General features: G+C 38.1%; 2 protein-coding genes across 2 annotated transcripts; one reads left to right on the top strand and one right to left on the bottom strand.

The window, feature by feature from the left end:
* Positions 1-150: 150 nt before the first annotated feature.
* On the top strand, positions 151-15601 carry LOC133527743 (uncharacterized). The gene is made up of 7 exons (XM_061864892.1): positions 151-324; positions 407-643; positions 1087-1280; positions 1972-2183; positions 2926-3151; positions 11539-11743; positions 15519-15601. The coding sequence occupies exons 1-6, from the start codon at positions 280-282 to the stop codon at positions 11732-11734; spliced, it is 1110 nt and encodes a 369-aa protein (XP_061720876.1). The 5' UTR covers positions 151-279; the 3' UTR covers positions 11735-11743; positions 15519-15601.
* Positions 11985-26885, bottom strand: LOC133527741 (gamma-tubulin complex component 4). Its single transcript, XM_061864890.1, has 12 exons — positions 26702-26885; positions 26101-26236; positions 25390-25681; positions 24145-24322; positions 21085-21287; positions 20877-21003; positions 20241-20397; positions 19807-19947; positions 17626-17800; positions 16986-17187; positions 13606-13772; positions 11985-13109 (listed from the first exon to the last, which is right to left on the bottom strand). The coding sequence occupies exons 1-12, from the start codon at positions 26753-26755 to the stop codon at positions 12950-12952; spliced, it is 1992 nt and encodes a 663-aa protein (XP_061720874.1). The 5' UTR covers positions 26756-26885; the 3' UTR covers positions 11985-12949.

The following is a 26885-nucleotide window of genomic DNA, read 5'->3' as shown; positions in this document are numbered from 1 at the left end:
CAGGTAAATGACTGAATGATTGAATGAAATGCTAGTGCTGTACTGTGCACGGGTTTCGATATTAGATTAGTCGACCATATTGTGTCATCACCGCAATATAATAAGCAATTTAAACAGCAACTTAAACAATCGCTATACTACGTAAATTTGACGTTTCCTTTGATAAACACCAAAAGTCCAAAACAGACCAAAACATTGGATTGGATTGGAGGTGTTTTTAGACTAAATAGGGCATGCATTTCAAGTTTTTCATTTAAATATTATTTGAAACCTCTAAAAATGGATATTCAAGAAGATTACTTTTGCAGCTACGAAGATTTCGAGGTTACCCTATTTACTGCACATTTTAATTGTCTAAAATCTTTAAAATTTCAGTGAAATCCTACTAAATTATGTTAAAAATCAGGTTCACAGGTTAATGATTGACGATGAGCCTCGAACGCGTGCCTATCAGAAAGCCATATTGGACAATAAAGCCTACTTCAAAGACAAAGTTGTTATGGATGTGGGCTGCGGTACGGGAATTCTTTCAATATTTTGTGCCCAAGCTGGTGCGAAAAAAGTATATGCGGTTGAAGCAAGTAGTCTTGCTAATGTAGCTAAGGACATTGTTAAGGAGAATAAGTTTGAAGAAGTTATTGAGGTAATTTAATTTTTCACAATTTTTTAAGAATGTTTTTGTCTCAAGCCTCTGCTGATAAACAAAAATATTGGGCTGCCCCACTGATTACTCATAACATTTTCATGTCCTAATTTTGGCAAACAATCAGTAGCTTTTTAGGGTTTTGTTCCCAAATATTACTAAGACTCCACTGTCCATTTGCCTGTCTCTCACCGGGCTGTATCTCATGAACCGTGATAGAAAGACAGTTGTAATTTTCACAGATGGTGCATTTCTGTTACCGATATAACAAAAATTCTAAAAATAGAATAAAATAAAGATTTGAGTGGGGCTGGGACCAATACAACAAACATGATTTTTTTGCGTAATGGTACAGAACCCTTTGTGCGCGAGTCTGACTCGCACTTTGCCAGTTTTTGTGTGTTAGTGTTGATGACTAAAACCCTTTTTAATAACAATTCCAGGTGATACATAGTAAAGTGGAAGACGTAATTCTACCCAACAACATCAAGGTTGATGCCCTGGTATCTGAGTGGATGGGCTTCTATCTATTACATGAGGGCATGCTGGATTCTGTGCTTTTTGCCAGACACAAGTTCTTGAAAGAGGGTGGAGAGATGTTTCCAGAGAGTGCTACTATTTATGTAGCTCCTTGTAGGTAAGGCATTATGGAACACATACATTTTTCAGTTCAACAATGCAAAATACAAGATAAGACTGACCTCCTTTATTCTTAGAAATACATTCTTCTGTATCATTTAGAAAAGCTAGTAAATAAAAAAATGGACAAGTGCGAGCCCACTGACAGTTCCTTATAAATTTAACTTATTTTTCATTAATCACAAAATAGTTTTAGATTTTTCCCTGTACTGTAGTGTAAGACAGTATTACATGCCAAGTTTCATAGTTCTAGATCAACGAAAAGTATATTATAAAGTTTGATTCCCTTGAGAGTGTCCAAATATAAGTTTTATTGCAGCATAAATAGCCATATCTTTTTTTACTTGGTAGTTTGATTTTTTCACAGATTCAAGGGACCGTAGACCTGAAACTATATGTTTTAATTTCAACGCGATACCTCCACACATTCCCAAGACAAAGGGTCTCTTAACAGACAGACAGAGGGACAGACGGACAACAAAGTGATCCTATAAGGGTTCCATTTTTTCCTTTTGAGGTATGGAACCCTAAAAATAATTAAAATGTTCCAAAAATCTTTAAAACTTTTCAAGACTGCACTGTTAATTCTGTTTGTTATTGTGATTTAACAACTTACTCATGTTACAACTACCAGTGGAAATAGCGCTGGGGTATTGAGTTCGTAATTTGACCCAAGAAAAATATTTCAGTGTTAAATCATTGTATCAAAAATGGCACAATGTGTATGGAATTTCAATGTCAGCATTTGGCAAACAGCTCCGAGCGAGCAAATGCAATAAGCCAGAGATCCTGTCTATTGGAGCTGACGAGCTCCTGGGGGAGGAGACGGCTATGGCCTGGATCAATTTGAAGGAAGACATGCCTGAAGACTTGGACACTTACAGCATACAGCATGTTGTAGGTATGTAAACAGAATAAAATAAATCAAACCACGTCATCATCATCATCATCACAATCATTGGCCTCACGCTTATCCCTCGCCCAACACTATTTTTTTCGAGTTAGGTTTAGTTTTATTTTATAAGGACTCAATTAAATGTAATATGTAAATATATATTAGTTGGTACTATACAATACAAACACAACAAAAAATGTATTTACGCATATCTTGTACACTTGTGCAGTTTTTATCACTTCAAAGCTGCAGTAAATATGCACGATGTGCAACATTGTGGCGACAATACCTCATCCTCTCTTGTAACTGGTAATGGTATATTCCACATAATGTTATATCAAACTCAGAATTTACAACCCCTGTACTGATGTACTGGCCTATTAATCTGACCTCCACCACTGAACAGCCGACCGGCCACGGCGCTCAGTACACTTTTAGACAGATAAAAGACACTATACACTGTGGACCCATATAACCTGACAGGTTTTAACCACACATTCCCGAGGTCATAAGGAGCAAAAACCCTCGCAACGCTCAAGATTCAATTTTTCAACCACGCGCTACGCTCGTGGTTCAATTTTGCAATCTTTCGCTTGCTCGGGTATCAATATTAGCATGGAAGGTTAAACAACAACTTTTCCCCCTTGTTAAATAAATAACTATTTTGGAATGTTGGTTTGTAAAGATGTTCGTGAACTCGCCTGTACCTTTTTCTGACGCCTTATTAATTTTTTTGCAATATTTACAGCGGCTAACAAAGCAGGTTCCTACCAAGGCATCTGCGTGTGGTTCGACTGCACATTCCCCGAGTTATCCAACGAGGTTGGCAGGGAAGTGTTAAGCACCAGTCCCTCAAGCCCAGAGACCCATTGGAAACAGACTGTTATTGTGCTGCCGGATGGACAAGAGGTGGAAGCTGGAGAGCCTATTGCCTTTCAGTTGGATATGAATAGGGACCAGTTGAATGGAAGAAGGTTGGTGAAATGATTTTAATATTCTGTGCTGGTATTGGCTGCGTACGAAGTGCGTGGAAGGGGGTAAATAAAGGGATCCCAGCGCATAAGGTGGTAAAAATTAGAACAGGGGAAAGCGTCTTTAACATATCATACAAGTTATACATGTACATACAAGTTATATGGCTGGAAATGAAACTTTAATTTACGATTACTCCTGAAATATTCATTTAAATTGTATGGTGTAAGGGACCATTGTAATCTATATGTACTAATTGTAATCTATATTAATATTTAATTTGATAATTTTATTATTAATACTCTATCCGTGTAAATAGCTTTGCAAATGCCACGTATTATGTGATCTTTTTCTAGAAATTAAGAATGGGTGTAGTAAGTTATCCTTATATTCCGGGGGCGGTTGAGATGAGAGAAAGATGCTGCGTAAAACTTGATATACATTATTTAAATTTAATTAAAACTAACTACTTTAAATGAAGGGGATGTTGCTTTATCTACTCGCGAAAGATTTGTCGTCTCGCTGTGATCTTCGTTGCTGTGTTGACGAGTCTCGCTGACTACGGCGAAGCGCGGAGACGCCCGGGGCTGGAGCGGCGTGGCGGCTGGTGGCTCCTCGACGATAAGGACGTCTTCCATCATCCTTGTCTTTACTTGTAGCAGGTTGTATATCTTGCGGAGATCTGAATGTAAGTTGTCGATTGGCAGGGAAACATCTCTGGGTAGGGTGCTTGCTATGGTGCTTAACTCATTAATAAGTTGTTCCGGAGTTAACATGTGTAAGTTAAAACGTCCTTGATGTATATCGGTGATGGTGTCTAATAACATGTCTTGCATTCCTTTTAGGTTGTGGAGCATATTACTTGCTATAGTGGCTCCTAAGTTGAAGTCGTTGATAATGTTGTTAGTTTCTACCTTTTGTTGCAAATTCTTGAAAGCTTCATCCATATGGTTTATATGTTGATGTAACATTTTATGTTGTTGATTCATAGTGTCTTCGGTACGTTTTAATAAATTGTATTCCGCTTCAACAATGGATGTTTGATTTTTCCAAAGGGAAGCCATATGTTTAGCGTTGTCTCGTAAAAGTGTTATATCTTTTTTATATTGTTCGGCGAACCTTTCATCCAATACGCCGAATAAGCTGTTAGCGACGTAACCGACACCGTCGACAAGGCCGCGTAGAGTTCGTAGTACTCGTAGTGAGGTTTGTCGCGTGCTCGAATGCTGACTGAGCAACAGGTGGTTATAGTATTCGAGTTCTGAGAATCCATGACGCAGTTGTAGTATTATTATGTCACAGTGGACTTGTGTTTTGATAGTTTCGCAGGTATCTTTTAAGAATCGGGAGTATTTTTGTAATGCGTTCATTGCGTCCCAATAAGGTTCCATGTTATAATAGACGACTAGTTTCCATTCATCTCAAATTAACATCATGTCTGCTAATTTATCGAAGTATAGCCCCTGTGTTTCGCGAAATGGTATTATGTTGACATCGCACTGACCGGTTGAGAGGCATGATAAAAATAATAACAGTGCTGCGAACATTGATGACAGCGAAAACCTGGCCTTGTTTGCCTTTAGTTTTTGAGGATTTCTTGTTGAGTTTTGCTTTTCGAGTTCTTTGTCAGGTAGCGGCCTCTTCTGATGCATTTTAGGTAGTTCTTCTTCGGGGTGTTTCAACAAAATAGAGAGCTTGAGTACTGGACGCTTTAATATGCCGTTTTTCGTTTTAAGGGTCACAACCCTTACATATCCGTCTTGTCCCGGATGTAGCTCTATAACTCTGCCCATTGCCCATTTGCCTGGTGGCAGGTTATCATCATGAATGAGCACAACGTCGTTAAGGCTGATGTTGGCTAAAGGTTTTTTCCATTTACTTCTAGAGTTTAATAGTGCTAGGTACTCAGAACGCCATCTTTTCCATAAGTCTTGAAATATTTTCTGAGTGAGTTGCCATCTTGTACGCAAGTCTCTTTCTGTCTCTATCAATGTTAGAGTTGGACCGCTGCTTAGAAAGTGAGAAGGGGTCAAATAGTTGATGTCCTCAGGGTCTTCTGATATAGCGCACAGTGGTCTTGAGTTCATACAACCTTCGATCTGTGCTAATAAACTGCTGAATTCTTCATAAGTGAGCTTTTGATCTCCAATGACCCGTTTTAGATGGTACTTGAACGCTTTGACGCAACTTTCCCACAAGCCTCCGGCTGTTGGCCATGCGGGTGCATTGAAGTGCCAGGAGATTCCCATGTCGGATATCGTACCCAGGCACTCTGGATTTACTATGTTCTGGATTTCGAGGTATTCTTCCTGAAGTGTCTTGCTGGCTTTAAGGAAGTTTGTTCCATTGTCGCTGTACATGTGTAATGGAGTACCTCTTCGCGCAGCCATTCTTCGCAACGCTGCTATGAAAGCGGATGCTGTCATGTCCGATACCAGTTCGAGATGGACCGCTTTTGTAGCCATGCAGACAAACACGCACACGTATCCTTTAGTAGTCTTGATACCACGACCCTTGTTGGCCTTGAGGAATACGTGCCCCGTGAAGTCTACGCCAGTGTGTTCAAAAGGACGAGATGAATTGCTTCTTGATGCAGGTAAGTCTCCCATGATTTGATTTTGCAGGTTTGCTTTTTGTTTTTTGCATGTCACGCAGTGTCGAATAAATTGCTTAGTGACGCTGTTGCCTCCGACGATCCAATATTTGTTTCTTATAAAATTTAGGGTTAGTCGGGCGCCGCCATGAAGAACCATTTTATGTGCGTTATCAATGATAAGGCTAGTCAATCGATGCTTGTGTGGCAAAATGATCGGGTGTTTCATGTCATACGCGATGTACGCGTTTCTCAATCTCCCCTTGACTCGCAGGATGTCGTCTTCATCTAAGAATGGACACAAAGCAAGTATGTTGCTTTTAGTCGAAATAGGTCGACCCTTTTTCAAATCATGATATTCATTTTGAAATTCTGCTTTTTGGACCCGCTTGATAATTAAGGCCTTTGCTTCTCTTATTTCCGATAAATGAAGATAATTGCCAGTTTTTCTGTCTTGCTGTTTCGTGATGAATCTTCGGACCCAGGCTACTACGTGCACTAGTTTTGATAACGAACTATATTTGTCAATTAGCTGGTCGATGATATTATCTTCTGTTTCAGTGTTGACGGCGACGTTAACTTGCATGATTTTTTGCTCTTCGTTCGTAGTGTAAATAATGGTTTTATCTTGACTCTTTGCTTGAAACGTCGGTAGCCAGGTGGGCCCTTGCCACCATAAAGAATGTTGTTTTAATTGTGACGCGGTAAGTCCTCTGCTTGCGCAATCCGAAGGATTCTCTGCTGATTTAACGTAGCCCCAGCACTCGGGAGGGATGACTTCTGTGATTTGTCGCACCCTGTTGGCGACGAATGTATTCCAGCGGTTAGGATCACCTTGCAGCCATCCCAAAACTGCGGTCGAATCTACCCAACCATAGATCTTGATATTATGGTTGATTAAACATTGTTTTACCTTGGTCGTTAATTTTGCAAGAAGATGGGCTCCACACAACTCTGCTCTTGGTAGGGAGATAATTTTGCTATTCGGTACCAATCTTGATTTTCCGGCTAGTAAGATGATTTTCGGCTGGCCTTCTATATATATTTTGCAATAGATAACGCACGCGTAAGCTCGCGGCGTCGCGTCACTGAATGCATGTAACTCGATATCGCTGACACCGCCGGTGCCGATCCATCGCTGTATTTTAAATGTGTTTATATTATTATTTATATCTTGTTTAATAATTAACCATTCTTTATGCATATCACTTGGTATATTGTCATCCCATTTCAGAGGGGTTTTCCACAAAAGTTGGAAAAGCAGCTTCAAGTTGGTGGATATGGGTGTGAGCCAACCCAAGGGGTCAAATAGTTTGGAGATTTCTGATAACAACTGACGCTTGGTAGTGTTTTGCTGTACGTCCGAAACGATTTCCATTTTTGTTTCGAAATGAAATATATCTTGAGAGGGGTCCCATTGGAGTCCTAATGTTTTTCTTGATTCCATTTCTTTAAAGTAGTAGTTATTTTCATCTGAAGTATCTTGATTGTCGGTTCTGGCCAGTTCTTGGTAATTTGACATCCATTTTCTTAAGTAAAAGCCTCCAGACTGTAGTAGCTTTTGCAATTCATGCTGCAATTGCTTGGCTGATGAAACGGAATGGGAACCGTGAAGAAGGTCATCCATATAGAAACTTTCTTCGAGCGCTTTTGCTGCTTCAGGGTAGTTTGATCTTTCGTCATGGGCTAATTGTTTTAAGGTCATCATTGCTAGGAAGGGTGCAGCTTTTTGACCGTAGGTAACTGTTGTTAGTTGGTATTCTTGTAACATTTCGTTTGGCGAATCTCTCCAAATAATCTTCTGCAGACTCTGATCTTCTTGATGTACCCATATTTGCCTAAACATTTTCTCGACGTCGGCGATGTAAGCTACACGGTGCTGTCTGCATTTTAAGATGAGCGATAAAAGGTCCTTTTGAAGGTTAGGCCCTTTGTGCATGATATCATTAAGGCTGACTCCTGTAGATGTCTTCGCTGATCCATTGAATACGACCCGAAGAGCTGAGGTGCTTGATTCTCTTAAAACGCAATGATGTGGTAAGTAGCACTCACTCGCCTCACGTGCCTCACGTGCGTTCCGCCATTGTTTAGTCGGCGATATAGTCATATGACCCATTGATAGGTATTCGTGAATAAATGACTTGTACTGTTGCGCAATATGTTTATTTTTGTTGAATTTGTATTCCAATTGCCGGAATTGCGCCACAGCTTTACTTTTTGAGTGGCCTAGTTTCTGTAGACCAGCTTTTTTCAGAGGGATCCGTACTTGATATCTTCCGTCTGCCAACCTTGTTGTTGTTTCTTTGTAGTATTTGACACACTCATCTTCTTCATTGGTATTGAGTGTTTGTGCTGGAATATCTTCAATTTCCCAAAATTTCTGTATGTCTTCGATGTTATTTAACACCAAATTGCATTGAAAGCTTTGCGGTACTCTCCCACATATAATCCATCCTAAGTGCGTCTCTTGTACAACAAGGGATAAGTTTTCATGCTTGTACATTCCATGCATCAAAATAGTTGCGTAAATTTCAGCACCCAGTAATATATCGATCGAGTTGTTGACATTATAATTGTAGTCTGCCAGAGGTAAAGTATCCAAAATATCCCATCTTGCTTTGGGGAAGGTGAAATTGGGTAATTTTCTTGTTAAATCCTTCATAATAAAGGCTTCGGTGTTGAAGGAATATTTTTCATCTGATGATAAACAGGTCACATACAGCATGCCTTTACATTTGCTATCTCTAAGGCCCACTCCTGTGATCACTCCTTTTTCTTGCTGTCGTGGTAACCCTAGCTGTTGAGCGGCGTTTTCAGAAATCAAACACATCTGGGCCCCAGGATCTATTAAGGCACGCATCGTGCGGGGTACTCCATCATTTCCCAGAATTTTGATCATAGCTGTAGCTAAAAGGATATTTGGGTCTTGATTGTTGTCTTCACGTTGCTGTGCCACGTGAGTCCCAAATCCTTGTTGTCGACTTTGATTTCCGACCGTATTTACCGACGCTGCATTTTGATTGTGAAATGTCTCGTGCAAAAGTGTATTATGATACCCGCCGCATTCTTGACACCGTTTAGTAGAATGGCAAGGTTTGCCGTTATGATTGTATAAACAATTACTACAAAGATTAAGTTTTGTAATTGTTTTTCGTTTAAGTCCTGGGGCCATGTTTTTGAACTCGGTACAGAAATATATACCATGATCTTGCTGGCAAACTGGGCATTTGCGCCTGTATTCGAGGCCTGGCTTACTTGTTGGAGTCTTGTTGCTTGTAAAATACTGATTTAAACGGCTTGACTTGTATTGATTACTTGATGTAGATGGTGTATTCAAACTTGTTCGATTAACAGCGGCTTCTTGCTTGCGCCGTGACGACTCCATAGCGGTAAATTTGCCCTCCAAAAATGACAAGAATTCCTTTAATGATGGTAACTCCCTGGGCTGTTTTAGAGCTGTCATGTATTCGTTGTGATTTTCGGTGTCCAATTTCTGTTGCAATAAATGGACTAATATCGGATCCCAGGTGTCAATGTTGACTCCTAAGTTTTTTATACCGTTTAAACTTTCTATAGTGACGTCATGGAGTCTCTTGACGTGGCTTGACGTAGCTTGTTGCATCACAGGAAGGCTTATGACGTTGTTTATGTGAGTCGTAAATATTAACTTCTTGTTGTTATATCGGTGGTTTAGTATTTCCCAACACGTAGTATAATTATCTGAACTGATGGGTAAGTGTTGTATAAGCCTTTCTGGTTCGCCCTTTATCTTGCTCTTCAGAAATTGCATCTTTTGTGCGTTACATAAACATGGATTACTGTGGATAGCTTCGGTGAATAAATCTTTAAACGAAACCCATTGTTGATAGTGGCCATGAAATACGGGGATGTCTAGGCGTGGGGTAGACTTTTCCCTGTGCGATGTTGACCACAACTTGCTGTTAATTTGCTTCTTAATTGCTGCATGCTCGTTTTCGTATTTTGTAAATGTGTGTTCGTATTGCTCATCCGTTCCCCCGAGTTCACTGTCTATCTCCCAGTGCAGCGAATCGATGGCAGCCCAGCGAGAGTCCAGAGATTTTATGATATCTTCAAGCTCCCATTTCTCTGCTGCACTGTCTAGCTTGATATTAGCCAGCGTTCGAGCTAATGCCTTGAAATTGCTACTTTGCTTGCGTAACATTTCATCTAGCTTGCTGTTATTTCCTTGCGATGTAAATGTAGGTTCGGGCAGATTTTTCTCGACTCCCGTTGCTGGCAATGTCGATTTGGCTGATCCTGGTTGCTGTCTTGGCGCCGGTTGAACGTTGACAGGGTTAGGTTTGGCTATTTCCGTGGGCGGGGACGTTGAAGGGATTGATTTTTGAATTAGTTCTCTTGTTTGCATGTAGATGTTATACGTCTCATCATAAAGATTGTTGCAAAAGTAGGTATGATTAGGATTGTCAAACCCACGTAACTTTTCGTCATTGCTGTTGAACTCCTCCCAGTGTAAGTCGAGAGAAGATAATTTCCTTTTAATGTAATCTTCAGTCTTACGATCCTGACTATCCTTCTTGAAGTTGATTCTCACTTGTTTGATTACAGTTTGGAGCTGAATCTGATTTTGATACAGATCCTCCATATTACGCTTTCTTGATAATTAGTACTGTAAAGAAAATAACTTGATAATGGGTGGTGGTAGACTTGCTTGGTCACCTTTCTTGATAACTCGTGTTCACTTTCCTTGCTTTCTTGATTGTTCGCGTATGTATGTCTGCCTTGTTGCTTAGTTGTTTGACCTTGTTGTCTTACTTGATGTCTTGATTATTTCTTCCTTACTTGCTGGTTAATATTCTTCGTGCACTTCGCTATCTGCCTACTCAATCCAGTCGGTGAGACCCGCTTGTGGGAAGCCAACTGAATTGAACTGACAAATAAATGAGCACAGAAGACGGTTATCGAAGGACCATTAATGTTAGAGTACTTGCTAACTCTAACATTTACTTGATAGATTCTTGATAGTAATGTGAAACACGAAAGACGAATTCTTGATATAAACTTGCTTTATTATAACTTGATAGGTGTGCACACTTATACAGTAGCGAACGTGATTATTTAATGAATGGAAAAAGGTACTTATTGACTAGTTATAACACTTTTATATAAACTAAATGCTGATGGGGCAAATGATGAATATGATGCATGTGCAATTTATTTGTACAGATAGACATTCAACATCGCAGACTGTTTTGTAGACCCATGAAAGAGAGACAAGCCCACCATACATTGTGTTGTTATAGCTCAAACGGATCAGGCAGCGTTTTCGATTAAAGCTCCTAGCCAGCGTCATTTTTTCCGACAACATCGTTCTATTTCAACCAATTTACACAAAACCTTAACAAGTTATGTACCTAACCTAAACCTTCCTCAAATATCACTCTATTGATAGATTAAAGTCGTATGAAAATCCGTTCAGTAGTTTTTAGTTTTGGAGTAATTTTATAAGATTTAGAGAATTGACGTTTTCCCCTAGATTTGCGGATGCTAGGTTACGTGACTGAAACTGCTGGCTGGCTCGGAACCGGCAACGTAACACAATTATAGTTACCACAAAATATAACGCCGCACGTTGCTAGTCCAACCAAGCTAACTCGGTAGCCATTTTGATAGCACAGACTATCTTAACTTAGTTTTTAGTTAACTTAGTCTGACTTTATATACTTCAGCTATAATATTTAGTAGATTACACTTGTAAGTATTCCTTGGCCTATGGTTAAAAGCAAACCTAGTTAACTTTCATTCCCATTATTACAGATACAATCTGCAACTAACAATGCAAGACCCCAACGAGGTAGAACACCCCCTGCCATGCTCCTGCGACATGACGAAATGCATCCTAATAAAGACATTCATGAAACAATCGGAGCAACATGCTGCAGAAGCTAAAGCGGCATCTGACGGTTTAGTGGAAGAGGATATTGACGACGATATGGAGGCGGGAGATAGCTGAAATAAAAAGGTTTTGTTATAAATACTTTTTTATTTTTTAGTAACAGTTACAACCACATTCATTCTTAAAGCAAGGAATACACGTTGTCGTTTGCGACGTCGAATGACGCGTCGCAACGTTGCCGGACTTCGCTCGACATGTCTCGCAACATCTCGCGTCACATGTCGCCAGTGTGTGTCATAAGTCGTGCGATGTCGCCAAGATATGTTAGGCGAAGTTTCGCGAAGTCGCACGACTTCGCCTGACGGCGCTACGAACTTAAATCGCGCGATGTCGCCAGATTTCGCTTGACATGTCGCCAACACGTGTCGCGGGACATTTGTCCCCTAGTGTATCCCTGGCTTAACTTAAGAAAGATATTATAATCACTAAGGATCACTCATCCAGATCGGACGAATGCGCCATTCGCCAACTCGCGCGCTGCATACTACGTATTACAAGAAGCACGCGAGCAAATAGCTGGTTAATGGTTCGCCAGATCTGCATGCCCCTTTAAAATGCCAAGTTGGATATAAACATCATTAGCGTTACAATCTATTTATAATAGAGTTAATACATTAAATATTTGGCAGCAAAATGGCAGTGTTACTAGCAACTTGTTAAAACATACAGGACCGTCATTCCTCATATCTCAGTTGTCTCCACGCCATCCCTAAGCCGATGCATACAATTTTGGAGTATATGGCGAGATCGAATATGGATAAACGCAGATTTAAATGTTTGGTCATGTTTTTGATCTAATTATTGACCGGAACTGCACTCTGTAGTACCAGAGTATTGAATTATCCTAATGAAATCCGGACTTCCCTGTGCATCACATTATTTCACGATTCGATATATAGAATTCCTTTCTAATCATGAGTCCAACCTATTATCTGTTGGTCGTACCTGACGTGTTCTGGGACAATTATCGTAGCATATTGGTGAGAAACTGAGTAAGCTGCGCCTCTCCGCTCAATCACCGGTTGTAGTCCAGTCGCATCAGCACACGCGCGAGGTAAATGCCGCAAGGGCGGTCTCACAGCGACAGGCGAAGTTGCATAAGTTGACAGCTTGTACCATTATCGTAGCATATTGGTGAGAGACTGAGCGAGTTGCGCCTCTCCGCTCAACCACCGGTTGTAGTCCAGTCGCATCAGCAGACGCGCGAGGTAAATGCCGCAAGGGCGGTCTCGCAGCGACAGGCGAAGTTGCATAAGTTGACAGCTTGTACCATTATCGTAGCATATTGGTGAGAGACTGAGTGAGTTGCGCCTCTCCGCTCAACCACCGGTTGTAGTCCAGTCGCATCAGCAGACGAGCGAGGTAAATGCCGCAAGGTCGGTCTCGAAGCGATAGTAGAAGTTGCATCAGTTGCTTCACTAATTTGTTGAATCTGAAATTAAATAGAAATACCATATACCATTAGGTACTCCGGACTCCCGCATATTTGATAGCCGCCAACATGATCGACTGTAAAACTTTAGTCGGATATTATGTTTAAAGCCTTCAGTGCCTAGAACGGCCAAAATCGGCGCAAACGCTACAGCTGTGGAATTTTCATGGATAGATGGATGTCATTCGATATCTCCCTGGAAGGGAGGTATGAGTGGCCGCTTCTGCCTTTCGGCTGTGGCGGGTCGCTCTCTAGTTCACCTGAGACCTAGCTGACCCCCATGCATAGAAACTTGTTTGCAGCTTAATGTACTCTATCTGAGGTTTTCTCACGAGACTACTGTAAGCAGTTCTTCAAAAAAAAGGAATGTACTGGTTTTCAACAATTTGACACCAATGCAGTTCCAAGTGTTCTGAGGCTAGGGGTAACTGATTACCATTAGGTAGTCTGTATACTTACCACTGAAAGGGTATATAAAATGCTCTATACTATGTACCTTTCAGAGTATCCCGTAATGTAATAGTCCTCAGATACTTTATCAGTAACGGAACTGCTCATGTTGCAGAAGGAATGGCACAGTTTGAGCAGCTCCATAATGTTGCAGAAGACGGGGTTGTTGATGGAGTCCGTTGACTCTGAGCCGGAGTACTCACTGTTGGTTGACTGTAACAAGTTTAAGTCCAAATTTAAAATATAGTATTAAGGAAAAAGCTGTTGTATAGCGTTTAGTAAAGAGTTATTGATTCTAACAGAAAGGTACAGCCTATGATAAAAACGTGCCCGCTAGTTGGACAGCCGAAACAGATGGCTGTACTGAACCATATGTTTTCTAGCCACTGTGTCAATTCAGTTCAAATATTAAGAGGGAGGAATAGCTTTTCAAATCTAACGAAATAACAGTATTTTTTTTCTACGAAATTCCATTTCGGGCGAAAACTTTTTCCACTAACTAAATCTTAACAAATCACTTTGATTTTGATGTCAATCGCTTCAGCATAATATGTTCTAGGTTTATAGGTTTCACATTTTTGCCCAAAAAAAGTTTTTGTTTTGCAAATTTAGAATACCTATAAACCTAGTTTTTCTTTGTGTCAATAACATACTTAAAAATCCGGTCAAATGCGAGTTCGTTTTACTCGCGCACCGAGGGTTCCGTACAAACTTTGAATTATCTCGTGTAACTACAAAGATAAAGGTGAAAGACTTTTGATCAGAAGTCCATCTATCGGCAAATTTTCTAACTAATTTGCGCGATGTAATGCACGTATGTTGGTTTTTCGAGAATAATTCTCTATCATGTGAACCGATTGCAAAAATTGATCTTTTATTTGAAAAAAGGTGTACTTAATGTAATCTCATAGAAATTTCAGGTGTAATAATGTACGTATTACAGATTGTCATAAAAAAACATAAAACTACCACCTTTTCGCCAGATGTTACAAATAATCGAAGGAAAAATTAATGAGGGAGAACGGTGAAAGAACGATTATTGTTGATTTTAGATTTCATACAATGAAATTAAAAAGACAGCTTCCTACGCCTAATTATGTAGAAAAGGAGGTAACATGTTTATTTTTTTGCCACTGCACCCACCTTGACACATTTCAGATTTGCCCTATGGTTGACTGGTAAGATACCCGCAATAGGGTATTCGACTGTATTTAAGATAAATTATTTCACACCATGCATGAAATAAACCACCAGATAATTATTAAAAAAAATTAAATAGGATAGAAATATAAAAACATGCCTTGAAAACCTAACTGCTTGGCAAAGAGAACAAATTGCCAAACGTGAACTATGCACTTCTACAAATGTAAATACTTGATTTGTTAATGAAAATACTAAGATCACTATCGCCTTTAACATTTGAGGAGTTCCCTCGAGTCCTCATGGACCCCATCCTCATAACTCGAACTTGACAAAAATTTGTCTTGAAAATCTAATCTAATTTGGATATACGCGACTCATGGATGACTGAGTGGAATGCCCAACAATTGAAGGAAAAACAACTTTTCACACTCAACCCAAATAAACGTCCACCTGGCTTCGACAAACCGCGCCGGGTATGGAGTCAACTGAACCGCATACGAACAGGTGTTGGAAACTGTGCCCACCATTGGCATAAATGGGGCTGGTGTGACTCCCCTCAGTGTGTGTGTGGTGACCCTGAGCAGACGGTCGAACACATTGTTCTGGAATGCCCTCTCACCAAATTCAAGGGACGGATTGAAGACCTCGCGAACCTTAGTGAAAGGGCCATCGAGTATCTGAAGAGTGCAAACATCAATCTCTAGATTAATATCTAACTTAAATCCAGTAAAAATGCCATACGATAAATAATAATAAATAGCAGTTCCACTTCATCAAATGTCACTTTTTTAAATGTAAATGCTTGATTTGTTAAAGAAAATACAAAAATCACTATATGTATGCCTTTCATATTTGAAGAGTTCACTCGATTCCTCATGGACCCCAACGTCAGAACTCGAACCTGACAAAAAATTGTCTTGAAAATCTAATTTACTTAACAAACTCAGCGAAGAGGAGAAATCGCTAAACGTGTACTATACGTCGTTGAAGAGTTCCATTCTGATCATCATCAGCAGTTCCACTTATCAAATGTCACTTTTTTTAAATGTAAATTCTTGATTTGTTACAGCAAATACAAAAATCACTATATGTATGCCTTTCACATTTGAAGAGTTCCCTCGATTCCTCATGGATCCCATCATCAGAACTGAGTTTTGACAAAAACGGGACCAATCTGCATATATATAAATTCAAACAAAAAAATAATATTCAAAATCGGTTCAGAAAGGACGGAGTTATGGAGTAACAAACATAAAAAAAAACATGCAACCGAATTGATAACCTCCTCTTTTGAAATCTTGAAGTCGGTTAAAAAGAGGCACCAGCATGGATATTGAAATGTTTACTTTAAGGACTATATATTATACTATTATTATATATAAATTATATTGGAATTACATTAAAATATACCTTAAACAAAACTACATAAAGCTAAAAAGGAGACAGATTAAAAACTAAAACTACAACTAAAGTTATAAATAAAAAATTGGCTCCAGCTCAGTGCCTTGTGGCAAGGTGCCTAGAAGGCTGGCGGCATTGCCGCGCTGGACAGCAATGCCAATGCGTTGTGCGAGGTAAGAGCCAGCCCTCTTGTCACCCGTTGCCTCCACGAGGCGCTTTGAAAGCTCTTTAAAAATGTTGTGAACGCCAGGTCCCCACGGCCCAAGGGTTTCCACCCCAAAAGGCTCAAACATATAGCCAGAGTCAATGGCTGCATATTTGCGCCGCTTGAGGTGTTCAGCCGCGTTGGCGGCAGCACTTACTTTAAGTTACTGAATAGATTTTTTTTTTTATTATTAATAAACACACGTAAAGTTGGTTAAATTTCGAACTGATTTCGGAAAGGTTTTTTGTTAATTAAAAAAAAGTTACTAAGATAGAGGTCTGATTATATTTTTCCTATAAAATTTATAGTAATGTTAATATTATGTAAAAATTTCATAATTTTTCGTGGGTAAACTTCGGAGATAAGGGGGAGTTCTTCTTTGGCTTCCACGGGTTCTCAAATTCGTTTGGTTTTGTTCACGGTATCCATGAGTTTGGAGAGAAAGTGAATATCCATAAATAAATGTGAGTTACTACTCCTAACATATTTTAGAAACGACTTAAGGAAGTAATCAACAAAAAGGACTCAACACATCGGCGAGAAATATCGCGTGCGCCTTCCTTAGCTTTTCATATTCGTTTGCCTTGTTCATGCCGGCGATGTTTGCTGGATGTAGAAGAACGTGTAATAACTGTCTGGAATGAGAGTTGATACTACCAACTTAAGGAACCACTTACAGAAGTAATCGTCAAAAAGGACTGGCTCAACACATCCGCGAGGAATATCGCGTGCGCCTTCCTCAGTTTCTCAAAATCGTTGGTCTTGGTCACAGCGTCCATGAGTTTGGAGAAGGACGTGTCTAACACGTCGGCTTGCATGTAGTGCTGCAGGTTGTTTATTAGGAACATCAGCTTGTTGTGGAGCTGGCACATGGCAAAACTGTGGAGAAAATTAATAGATTTGGATTTTATTCTCCTTTCTTTCTCACGTAATGAGACAGTCTAAAGAACCTAGAGGTGCGTCCACTTCTCGCAAATTATAATAAAATTAAGAATTAGGTTTTTTCAGTGCCGAACTGCGACGAGCACGCTTACTTCTAATCTTATCTTCTAATACGTGAGTAACTAATGGGTTTCAATCGACCAAGCAAAGTGAGATTTGAGGATCAACTAAGGGTGTACTTCTCATGCATGAGTTTGTAACACGATATCTTGCGTATTCTTTATCCAATACTCATGAAATTCGACAGGAACATAGATCACATAAATAATATTTTAAAGTTCAAGCATGAAAAGTATCGGTCCATCTTGGTCCGGTAATGTGTCAGGAGGCCTTTGTTCAGGATGAACTAATAGTTTTACCGTATAAAATCCTTACTTCGAGGACTGCTTATAAGTCTTCCACAGCGAGTGCAGATCGTGCTGCGTCTTCTTGATCCTCAGCAGCAGACGGAACATGTCGTTGTAGCGGGCCAGCACTTCAGGGGTGAACAGCAAGTGCAGCGGCCACTTGAAGTCGTACTTCAGGATTAAGCTGGACCAACCGTCTGCGGCTGCAATGCAAATTTATATTTTTTTCTCTGAAAATATACTTACGAACTATCACTTTAGTAAACATATTGGCTTAATAGGGGAAATACAAGCGACAATAAGGCGTTAGAACACGACGAAGTTAATTGGGACGATGCTTTCATACTATTTGCACAGAGCGCCATGTTATGCCATGGAAAGGAACCTTGCTCTACAAAAATATTAATACTAATGTACGGGCAATGATTTGGGTGATTTAAACTACCTATAGCTCTTGGAGTAGTATTACTGTGTACAAGTATACGCAAGTTGCCCGTTCGGCGGCGACAAAGCAGAGATCGACTATTGGATGTATGTAGCGTTTGTATTATGTAGAAGACATATAGATCTAAAAAAGTAAAGACGAGCCCATACATACAATTCCGACCGATAAGACTCGTTAAGCAAAACACAACGCCACCTGTTATATACTGCGTAAACTACGTGGCCGATGGTCAGAGCAAAGACACAATCAAGTCTCTTTGGCCAGAGACATACGCGAAAGTAGGCTGCACTCTCGCCTCCAAAAAACGTGTCTAGAAAAATGGCTCGAGGGAGACCTTAGTCCCTTTCTTTCTTTAGGGCGACGGTGAAGTGACAATTGAATAAATGTTATCATTGTTGCCACAGCTAAACAAGCCATGCTACTATTTTTATTAATATAAATATCATTATTATAGATTTTGCCGTGCTAGTTTATTAACTTCACTTAAGAATATTAAGTAGGAATAAGTGGGAGTTAAAACATATTAAAATGTGTTACATAAATACATTATTTTTTAAATACATACACAATACTTCATAACCAAAGAAGCTTGATTTTCACTGAATGTTAACATTTAGAAGGTCTATTCTTAAGTGAGTCAATAAACTAGCTTACATACCGAACCAATAAAAATGACATTTATTTTAATAAATATCGTAATAGCAGAGGTCACCTTCCAACTATCTCGCTCGGCACGTTTTTTGGAGGCGAGAGTGCAGTCTACTTTAATATATGTCTAGCATCGCGTCTCGCGCCGCGCAAGGTCAGACCAATCGTCATAATAAAACAAAAAAATTATGTAATTTGAAATGATTTACCGCGCGATGACATGAAATCTCATAAGTGTATTTGATTTTTCTGTAATAGTTTTTACACAATTTCACGACACAATTAGGCATTTTTAAAAAAAGTTTAATGGCATTACATGACGAGTTTCCACTGCGCAATTCGCCACACGACTGAGCGCAGCGGTGTAACCAAATGCGATTTTGACACCCATGTATCGACCCTATTCGTAGTGCTCGCAAGGCCGGTCTTTACGAAGTAATATACAGGGCGTCCCAAGACTATGGGACATCAAGGGAAAGTACCTTAAATATCGTAGATAGGATATTTTGCTGAAAGAAGACTTTATTTTATTTTTAAAAGTAAGTAATATTGCATTCAAAGAATTAAAAAAAAATTGAAAATTGTTTACTTTTTCTGGGAATTAAACCGAATCTTGAAATTGTAATCAAAAAATTTACTCTATTCATTTCTTTTGCGATATCATATTTCTGAGGTGACTTATTTTTTATGCATTCTTTCGATTGGCATCATAAAAATACAGGATGTCTTTTTTTCCACATTTGAGCCGGATCGATTTCCAGACAAAGAAACTTATTTTTTTAAATCTTTGAATGCAGTATTACTCAGTTTTGAAAATAAAATAGTCTCCTTTTAGCAAAATATCCTATGTCTTATATTTAAGGTACTTTCCCTTGATGTCCCATAGTCTTGGGACGCCCTGTATAGGTCTATAGTAGAAGAATATTCCGTCAAGGAGATGCATATATTGATTGTTGATCACTTCAGGTGCATATATAATGCCGTTGAGAGCTTTTTCTAAGATAAAATAAACGCCCGCAAAGAAAAAAATCACTCATCGTTACTAGCTTAACTACTTTTAGCTGCCTTTGGTATATGAGAACAAATATTGAAGAACCTTAAAACCATTAAAAATACCTGAATAAGATTCCTCTGTCATCGTCGAATTTACAGACGTATTCGGCTTCACATAGGGCAGTTCAAAGCTGAACTTTTCAATGTCCGCACTGTTGCTTAGAAACACGGACCTCGCTGCCAATTGAAATGCATGGTTCATATCTGTAATCAAAGTAATAGTAAAAATAATATAGAATTGATTTGTGTGCTCAGCTAACAAAGTTTTGAAATAGTAAAATTGAAAAATTCACAATGAATTGCTATCACCGTCATATGACGTCTTCTGCAAGAGAAATACCGCCCATGCACAAGAATCAGGAGTAGGACGACAGGTAGTAAGTACATTTTTCTCTTCAAAGGGTTTTAAAGTCCCTACGTCCTACATATCATCTGAAATAAAACTGTGCATTATCAAACTAACAGGGTTTACCCTATTTTAAAAAGCATTTACCTACCTCTAGTTCCAGTTCGTGTTGTGGGTTTCTCTAACATATGCGCAGTGAGTCGTAACAGTTCCAGGAAGAGCTCTCCTCTGCCTAATAGGTAGAAATCCTTCATCAGTCGCAGCTCGTGGATCAACTGTGCTTCTTCCACAGCTACTGCCCAAAGGTGCTGAAAACAAGTTTATTTTATAGACATACAGAAATACTTATAGGTACTTGGACTATATGGACAAATAAATATATAGGTAAAAAACTTAAGTAAGTCACCTATTGTATGTAGTTGTGACGTGTTCGAATAGACATTTGTTTTGTTTGTGTGTATCTTTTAATCATGTATTGTCTATTCGAACACGTCACAACTACATACAGGTGACTTACTTAAGTTTTTTACCTATAAATAGACTTTGTCTCACAACAATGCATGTAGTTCAAAAGATTGTATGTTTGGACAAAAGTTTGGGAAAAGGATCAGACGAGTAAAACTCGCCTCGGCCGAGGCACGTCTATACTGACCGGTTTGTGCGTGAGGAAATTGCCTCGCGCGTATGCTCGCTCTGTGTGGACCCGCCTAATGACTAATTCTTGAGGATGGATTCTGTTTGCAAAACTACGTTCGTTTATGGTAATTTTATACTTATTTAAACATACCTTAGTAACACACTCCTTGATCTCCCTCACTACATTTCTCAGGTTATATATCTCAAATAATTCAGGATCTTTAAATTTCTGTAATTTCTCATGGAATTCCGCTTCTTTATCTTCCCAAATTGTAAACCTATAAATATAAGAATCATATTAATAACCATTGTCAATGGTATACAATATTGTTTTACACTTGTAATGTATGTTAAATTACCTTCTAGAATCTCCAAACTTCTTTAAAGATAGCATTGGCCGGGTTTTCACTGAAGTACCCTTTTTCATTTTTTGGGGATCAAAACCAAATAAAATGATAGTTTTACCAATAAATAATATTTCTTGGGCTAAAGAAAGTGGCATGAAATGAGGTATCATTTTAGGGTTTAATATGAAGCCACAGTCCAGAGATGCATCCTGCAACTGAAATTTGAAACAATTTTTTTTAAAGTAATAATATACAAGTACAGTCTCATATAAATTAAAATACATACCAGATCATTCATTAAAAAAATGTATATATATTTATATATATAAATGCACGTGTCCTGAGTGACTTATCAACGCAGAGCCGAAACTACAAATGCTAGAAAGTTGAAATTTACACACTAGGTTGCATTTATAAAGTGTACAAGAGCTAAGAAGCCATTTTGAGAAATTCAACCCCTAAGGGGGTTAAAAAGGGGATGGAAGTTTGTATGGGGTTCAAGTTTTATTTTAAGCTAGGAACTTGATACTTTTTTAGCGTTTTGAAAAATTCATCCCCTAAAGGGCTTAAAAAGGGGTTGAAAGTTTGAATCCATTACTAATGGTTTGAAACTTCTTATAAAGTCATAATAGCCGATTACAAATAAAAGTTATTTCAACGTTTTTGAAAATTCAATCCCTAATGGGGGTTAAAAAGGAGATGAAGGTTTGTATGGGGTTCAAGTTTTATTTTGAGCTAGGAACTTGAAACTTTGTAAAAAGGTATTTTATTAAAATAGGAGAAAAACTAATTTCTGCGTTTTTGAAAATTCATCCCTCAAGACGTTAAAGGGGTTGAAAGTTTGTATGGAGATCAAACATATTTTTGAGTATGGACTGGAAACTTTGTATATTTACATATTGTTAGAATAGAAGAAAAGTGATTTAAGCGTTTTTAAAAATGCATCCCTTATGGTGGTGAAAAAGGGGTTGAAAGTTTGTATGGAGATCAAAATGTTTTTCGAGTGCGGAACTAGAAACTTTGTATATTTGCATATTGTTGAATACATGAAAGTAATTTCAGCGTTTTTAAAATTTCATCTCCTAACTGGGTTAAAAAGGGGTTGAAAGTTTGAATCTATTACAAATGCTTTGAAACTTCTAAGATAGTTTATGACTATCTATATGACCCGATTACAAAAAAAAAATGATTTCAACATTTTTGTCAATTCAACCCCTAAGGGGGGTAAAAAGAGGATGAAAGTTTGAATGGGGTTCAAATTTTATTTTAAGCTAGGGATTTAAAACTTCGTTAAAAAGATATATAATTCAAATGCGGAACTTGAAACTTTGTATGTATGTGCGCATATTATATTATAGGATAAGTAGTTTCAGCGTTTATAAAAATTCATCGCACATGAAGGGTTCCGTACCATTATCTATAAAAACGGGCACCCATCCAAGTACTGACCCTGCCCGACGTTGCTTAACTTCGGTGATTGGATGAGAACCTCGAGATTGGAAAGAAATATTTATTTTATTCTGTTTTAATATTTGTTGTTATAGCGGCAACAGAAATACATAATCTGTAGAAATTTCAACTGGCTAACTATCACAGTTCATGAGATACAGCCTGGTGATAGACGGACGGACAGCGGAGTCTCAGTAATAGGGTCCCGTTTGACCCTTTGGGTACGGAACCCTAAAAATAACCGGTCAAATACGAGTCGGACTTGCGCACGAAGGGTTCCGTACCATTACGCAAGAAACGGCAAAAAAATCACGTTTGTTGTATGGGAGGCCCACTTAAACATTTATTCTAGTTTGTTGTTATAGCACCAACAGAAATACATTTTCTGTGAAAATGTCAACAGCTACAGCTGCAGCTGCAGCTTGGTGACAGACAGACGGACGGACAAACGGATAGTGGAGTCTTAGTAATACGGTCGCGTTTTTGGGTTCCAAACCTTAAGAGGCTGTCAACGCCCAATGTCCTTGAAATTGATGTTACTTAAACAGTTTTTTAAGAAAGACTACTTATTTGTTTTAGTCAAGTAAGAAAAATATATGTTCATATTAATTATATTTCAAAGACCGTGGTCGTACTCGATACACGATTGAACGAAATCGGCTCAATAGAAAATAATTGCAAAGATTGGTCTTAAAATCACAATTAAACGGTTTTATGTCTTTATAGTTTTGACTTATGGGTCTGCAATTAAAATCACAATTTCAAAACATTTATATCTAAACCGTGGTCGAGTTAAATATTACACTAATAATCCACTTTTTTTTATTTAAATATTTTTCTTATTATTCCCTTGCCCAGTAACATGCGACAGTGCTATCTCATTTACTCCGATACAAATAGACAGTGTGCGCGCTTTAGGTATTGACAGCCTCTTAACAAGTTTTCTAAATGTATCCCCCAAAGCCGCTACTAAGATTGTAAAATTAGTATTGTAATAAGTACATGAAAATTATAAGTGCCTACTAAAGATGTAAAATGTTCAAGATAAGATTCCACGCGGACGAAGTCGCGGGCAACAGCTAGTATATAGGTATATAAATTTATTTGGTAGCATACAGTTTCCATAATTGTGCTAGTATCTCTTTTTAAGTATTGTAAATACTTGTATTAAGATAATATTGCTCTTCCACTATGGGTAAGTAACAGAGTATATCAATTTTATAGCTCACAAGTGGGTGTAAAGTTATTAAATACAACAGCACTCGATGATGATATTAGGTTTATTTAAAAACTTTCTTTTCGAAAATCAGTTAAATAGAAGCAAAGGGTTAAAACCTTGGAGAATTTAACAACTGGAGTCGCCTTTTGAGAGCTTACCCTTCTGTCGAAAATCTCGGCCCAAGGTCATATGTATGGCATGGACTGATGTTTATCTGATGCCATAAAGCCATACATTTGACATACCCCACCCCCGCAAAAATCGGCAGACTGTTTCGTACAGAAAATTACAAACAAGGCGTCTCCAGTTGTTAAATCCTCCAAGGTTTTAACCTCTTGCTTCTCTATGATATATGTCAGTATTACATTATACAAAGGGAAAGTAATAACATGATTGGTACTTACACTGTTCAAAAGGGTCTTATCAGTATTTGTGCTTGATGGAGTGGTGGACAGAAAAGTGTCAGAAGTCTCATCTCTACTGCATATGATTATAAACTCTTGGTAGGGATCTCTTAGTTCACCATACAACAGCCAGGTGCAAAGTTGATTCATGAATACATTATTTATGTATGCAAAGATTCTGAAAAAAAAAACTGTTACATAGTATTATGTTAAACACAACAAGGTATGCCTCCATACCTGTGATGATGAGGTTTGGATTTTGTAGTCACATTGAAAAAAAAAAACAGAACAATTTATAATACAGTGAAAACTCCATATACTTAACTCACTCGATATAACATTTCACACCCTATCATGTCGACATTTGTTGGCTATAGTACAGATATATAATTTACAGACGAACACTTTAAAAAGAACAAACATAAATCAAACTTACAACTAACTATAAAACTAAACAAGCAATAACTGAATGAATGAATGAAATAGTAGTTTATTTCAGACAAGTATTTTATAAGCACATTTTGTTGTTAACATTTATATATATATCCTTTTCTAGGCAAAGGCCTCCCCTTACTCTTTCCATTTATCCCTATCCCTTGCTATTGTAGTCCAGCAACCTCCTGCTGCACTCTTAATCTCATCATCCCATCTTCTTGTTGGCCTGCCACGCTTCCTCTTTTTGTCTCTAGTAAACCAGTACATTATTGCTTTAGACCACTTTTCTCTCCCTCTAATTGTGTGACCTGCCCATTTCCATGTTAACTTTTTAACTGTTGTAGTAATATCTTTTGTTTTAGTACATTTCTTTGTATCTATATTTCTAACTTTATCAGATAATCGCTTACCCATCATACTTCTCACCATAGTGTTTTGACAAATTTCTAGCTTTTTGTAGTGGGATTTGTTAAGTGCCCATGTTTGGCAACCATAAGTTAGTAAGCAATAACTAGATACAATTAAAATATTTAAAATAAAAAATAAACTAAATATAAAAAACCTCCCCAAAATCACCCGACTCCGGAAAACTCACCAAAATGCTAGTGACATTCCCCCTCTGAATAGCCAAGCCTAGCCTCTGGGCAAAGAACGAGCCTGCCCTAGGGTTGCCCGAGACGCCTACCATACTATAGTTAATTTACTTTAATATTAATTTCTGTCTATATAATGAAAACTCTCTGTAGCTTCAAAAAAACGTCCAGTCCCTTAAGTGTCACTATATAGTTTACACTGTATTCATATACTTACTTAATTATAGCATCATGGACCATTTCATTGCCATTCAATATATACTGATGAGTCAAACTTAAAATCTGGCATCCATTCAGTCTTCTTTCTCTAATAGTAGAGATCAGTCTATTCAAAGTGTTGAAGAGGCCCTGGTATTTTTCAACATAACTATAAACAAATGACAATGTGTAGGTATGGTTCCCCATCACTAGTCCTTCCACTTCTAGAAGAGTTTTCTTGTAGGATTGGAGCACTTCAGTGATGCCTTCACTCAATGCTTGAGCGTAAAGGCCTGTTGTACGCGAAGAAGCTGAAAAACAAATTATTTCAAGCCTGTAACTTACAGGCTGTATGACTCAGGGATCGGAAACCGGTATTTTTTGTATGGGAACGAAAACGGTATTTTTTCGTTCTTTGTTAATTACTTCATTTCTAATTAGGCAATCTAATAATACGAAGTCGTTATCTGAAAACACAACTGAGTCCTACATTTAGAGTATAAAATAAACCGAAATATATGGTTATTTCGATGTTTTTGCAAAAAACCAGTTCCGATCCCTGGTATGACTACACATTACTAGAAAATTTACTTGCAAAATAGTGCAGTTCCTAGGTCAAGGCATGCCTTGTCTACACAGTCTATCTGTATGATCTGATTGTTTAAATCTGCCTATTATTGTATTAAGAGTAGGTAAACTTATATTTTTCAAAAATGAAACTAATGCATACCTGAATGTGATTTTCTACAATGAAAACTCATGCTATCCACAAAGATTTGAATCCTGTGATGGCTCTTAGCAATTTCGCATATCCTATGGTAGACATCTGAATCTCCTTGATTGGCATAATGCTGATATTTGGTTGTCTGAAATTATATTAATTAAAGATACATTATTAACATGACTTTATTAGATGTATGACTGTACTGTACCTATGTAAGACTTTGTGCCAGTTGCAGTAATTTGTGAGTGATCTAGGTCGGTGGATGAGAGACAGGGAATTGTTTGTTGACAATCTTATGAATAGTTCTCATTGACCATTCAGTGTGGTACCGCTGCCAGTGTGATGGGGACATTTGAAACAAGTACGATTTGTGACGGTTATTTTACTTATCTTAAATTATTATTTAGAAATGACGAAGCCTGTATATCATCATTGGTTTGTCTAAGACGAAGCATTACTGACTTGTAGCCACCTGATTCGTTGCGCATATTTTACATATGCACTAAATTATTTTTATGGTTTTGTGTTGGTCATTAATAAATTACTGATTTATCTGTACTAGATAATTAATATTCATGATTATTGTTTAAATATAAGGAAGACGTACTTCTTGTGTTGCTTGAGAACAATCCCACAAAACTAAAAGAGCATCGTGAATCATTTTAAATTAAAGAATTCAAGGATAGGAAACTTTTTCAATAATTTTGAACTAAAGTATAGCTAATCTAGTGATTATATGCTCTTTGAGCTAATCTTAAAATTGAACAGTTTTATACTAAATAAATAAATCC

Source organism: Cydia pomonella, chromosome 18, assembly GCF_033807575.1.
Source record: "Cydia pomonella isolate Wapato2018A chromosome 18, ilCydPomo1, whole genome shotgun sequence".
NCBI classification, from domain to species: domain Eukaryota; kingdom Metazoa; phylum Arthropoda; class Insecta; order Lepidoptera; family Tortricidae; genus Cydia; species Cydia pomonella.
This window is presented reverse-complemented; position numbering and strand designations above follow the sequence as displayed.

Coding starts and splice junctions, on each gene's coding strand:
- LOC133527743 (XM_061864892.1), top strand. CDS start 280: ATGGATATTCAAGAAGATTACTTTTGCAGCTACGAAGATTTCGAG. Junction 325..406: donor GCAGCTACGAAGATTTCGAG/GTTACCCTATTT, acceptor GTTAAAAATCAG/GTTCACAGGTTAATGATTGA. Junction 1,281..1,971: donor ATTTATGTAGCTCCTTGTAG/GTAAGGCATTAT, acceptor AAAATATTTCAG/TGTTAAATCATTGTATCAAA.
- LOC133527741 (XM_061864890.1), bottom strand. CDS start 26,755: ATGATTCACGATGCTCTTTTAGTTTTGTGGGATTGTTCTCAAGCAACA. Junction 20,398..20,876: donor TCAAGGAGTGTGTTACTAAG/GTATGTTTAAAT, acceptor ACTTGTTTTCAG/CACCTTTGGGCAGTAGCTGT. Junction 19,948..20,240: donor AACACGAACTGGAACTAGAG/GTAGGTAAATGC, acceptor CTTTGATTACAG/ATATGAACCATGCATTTCAA.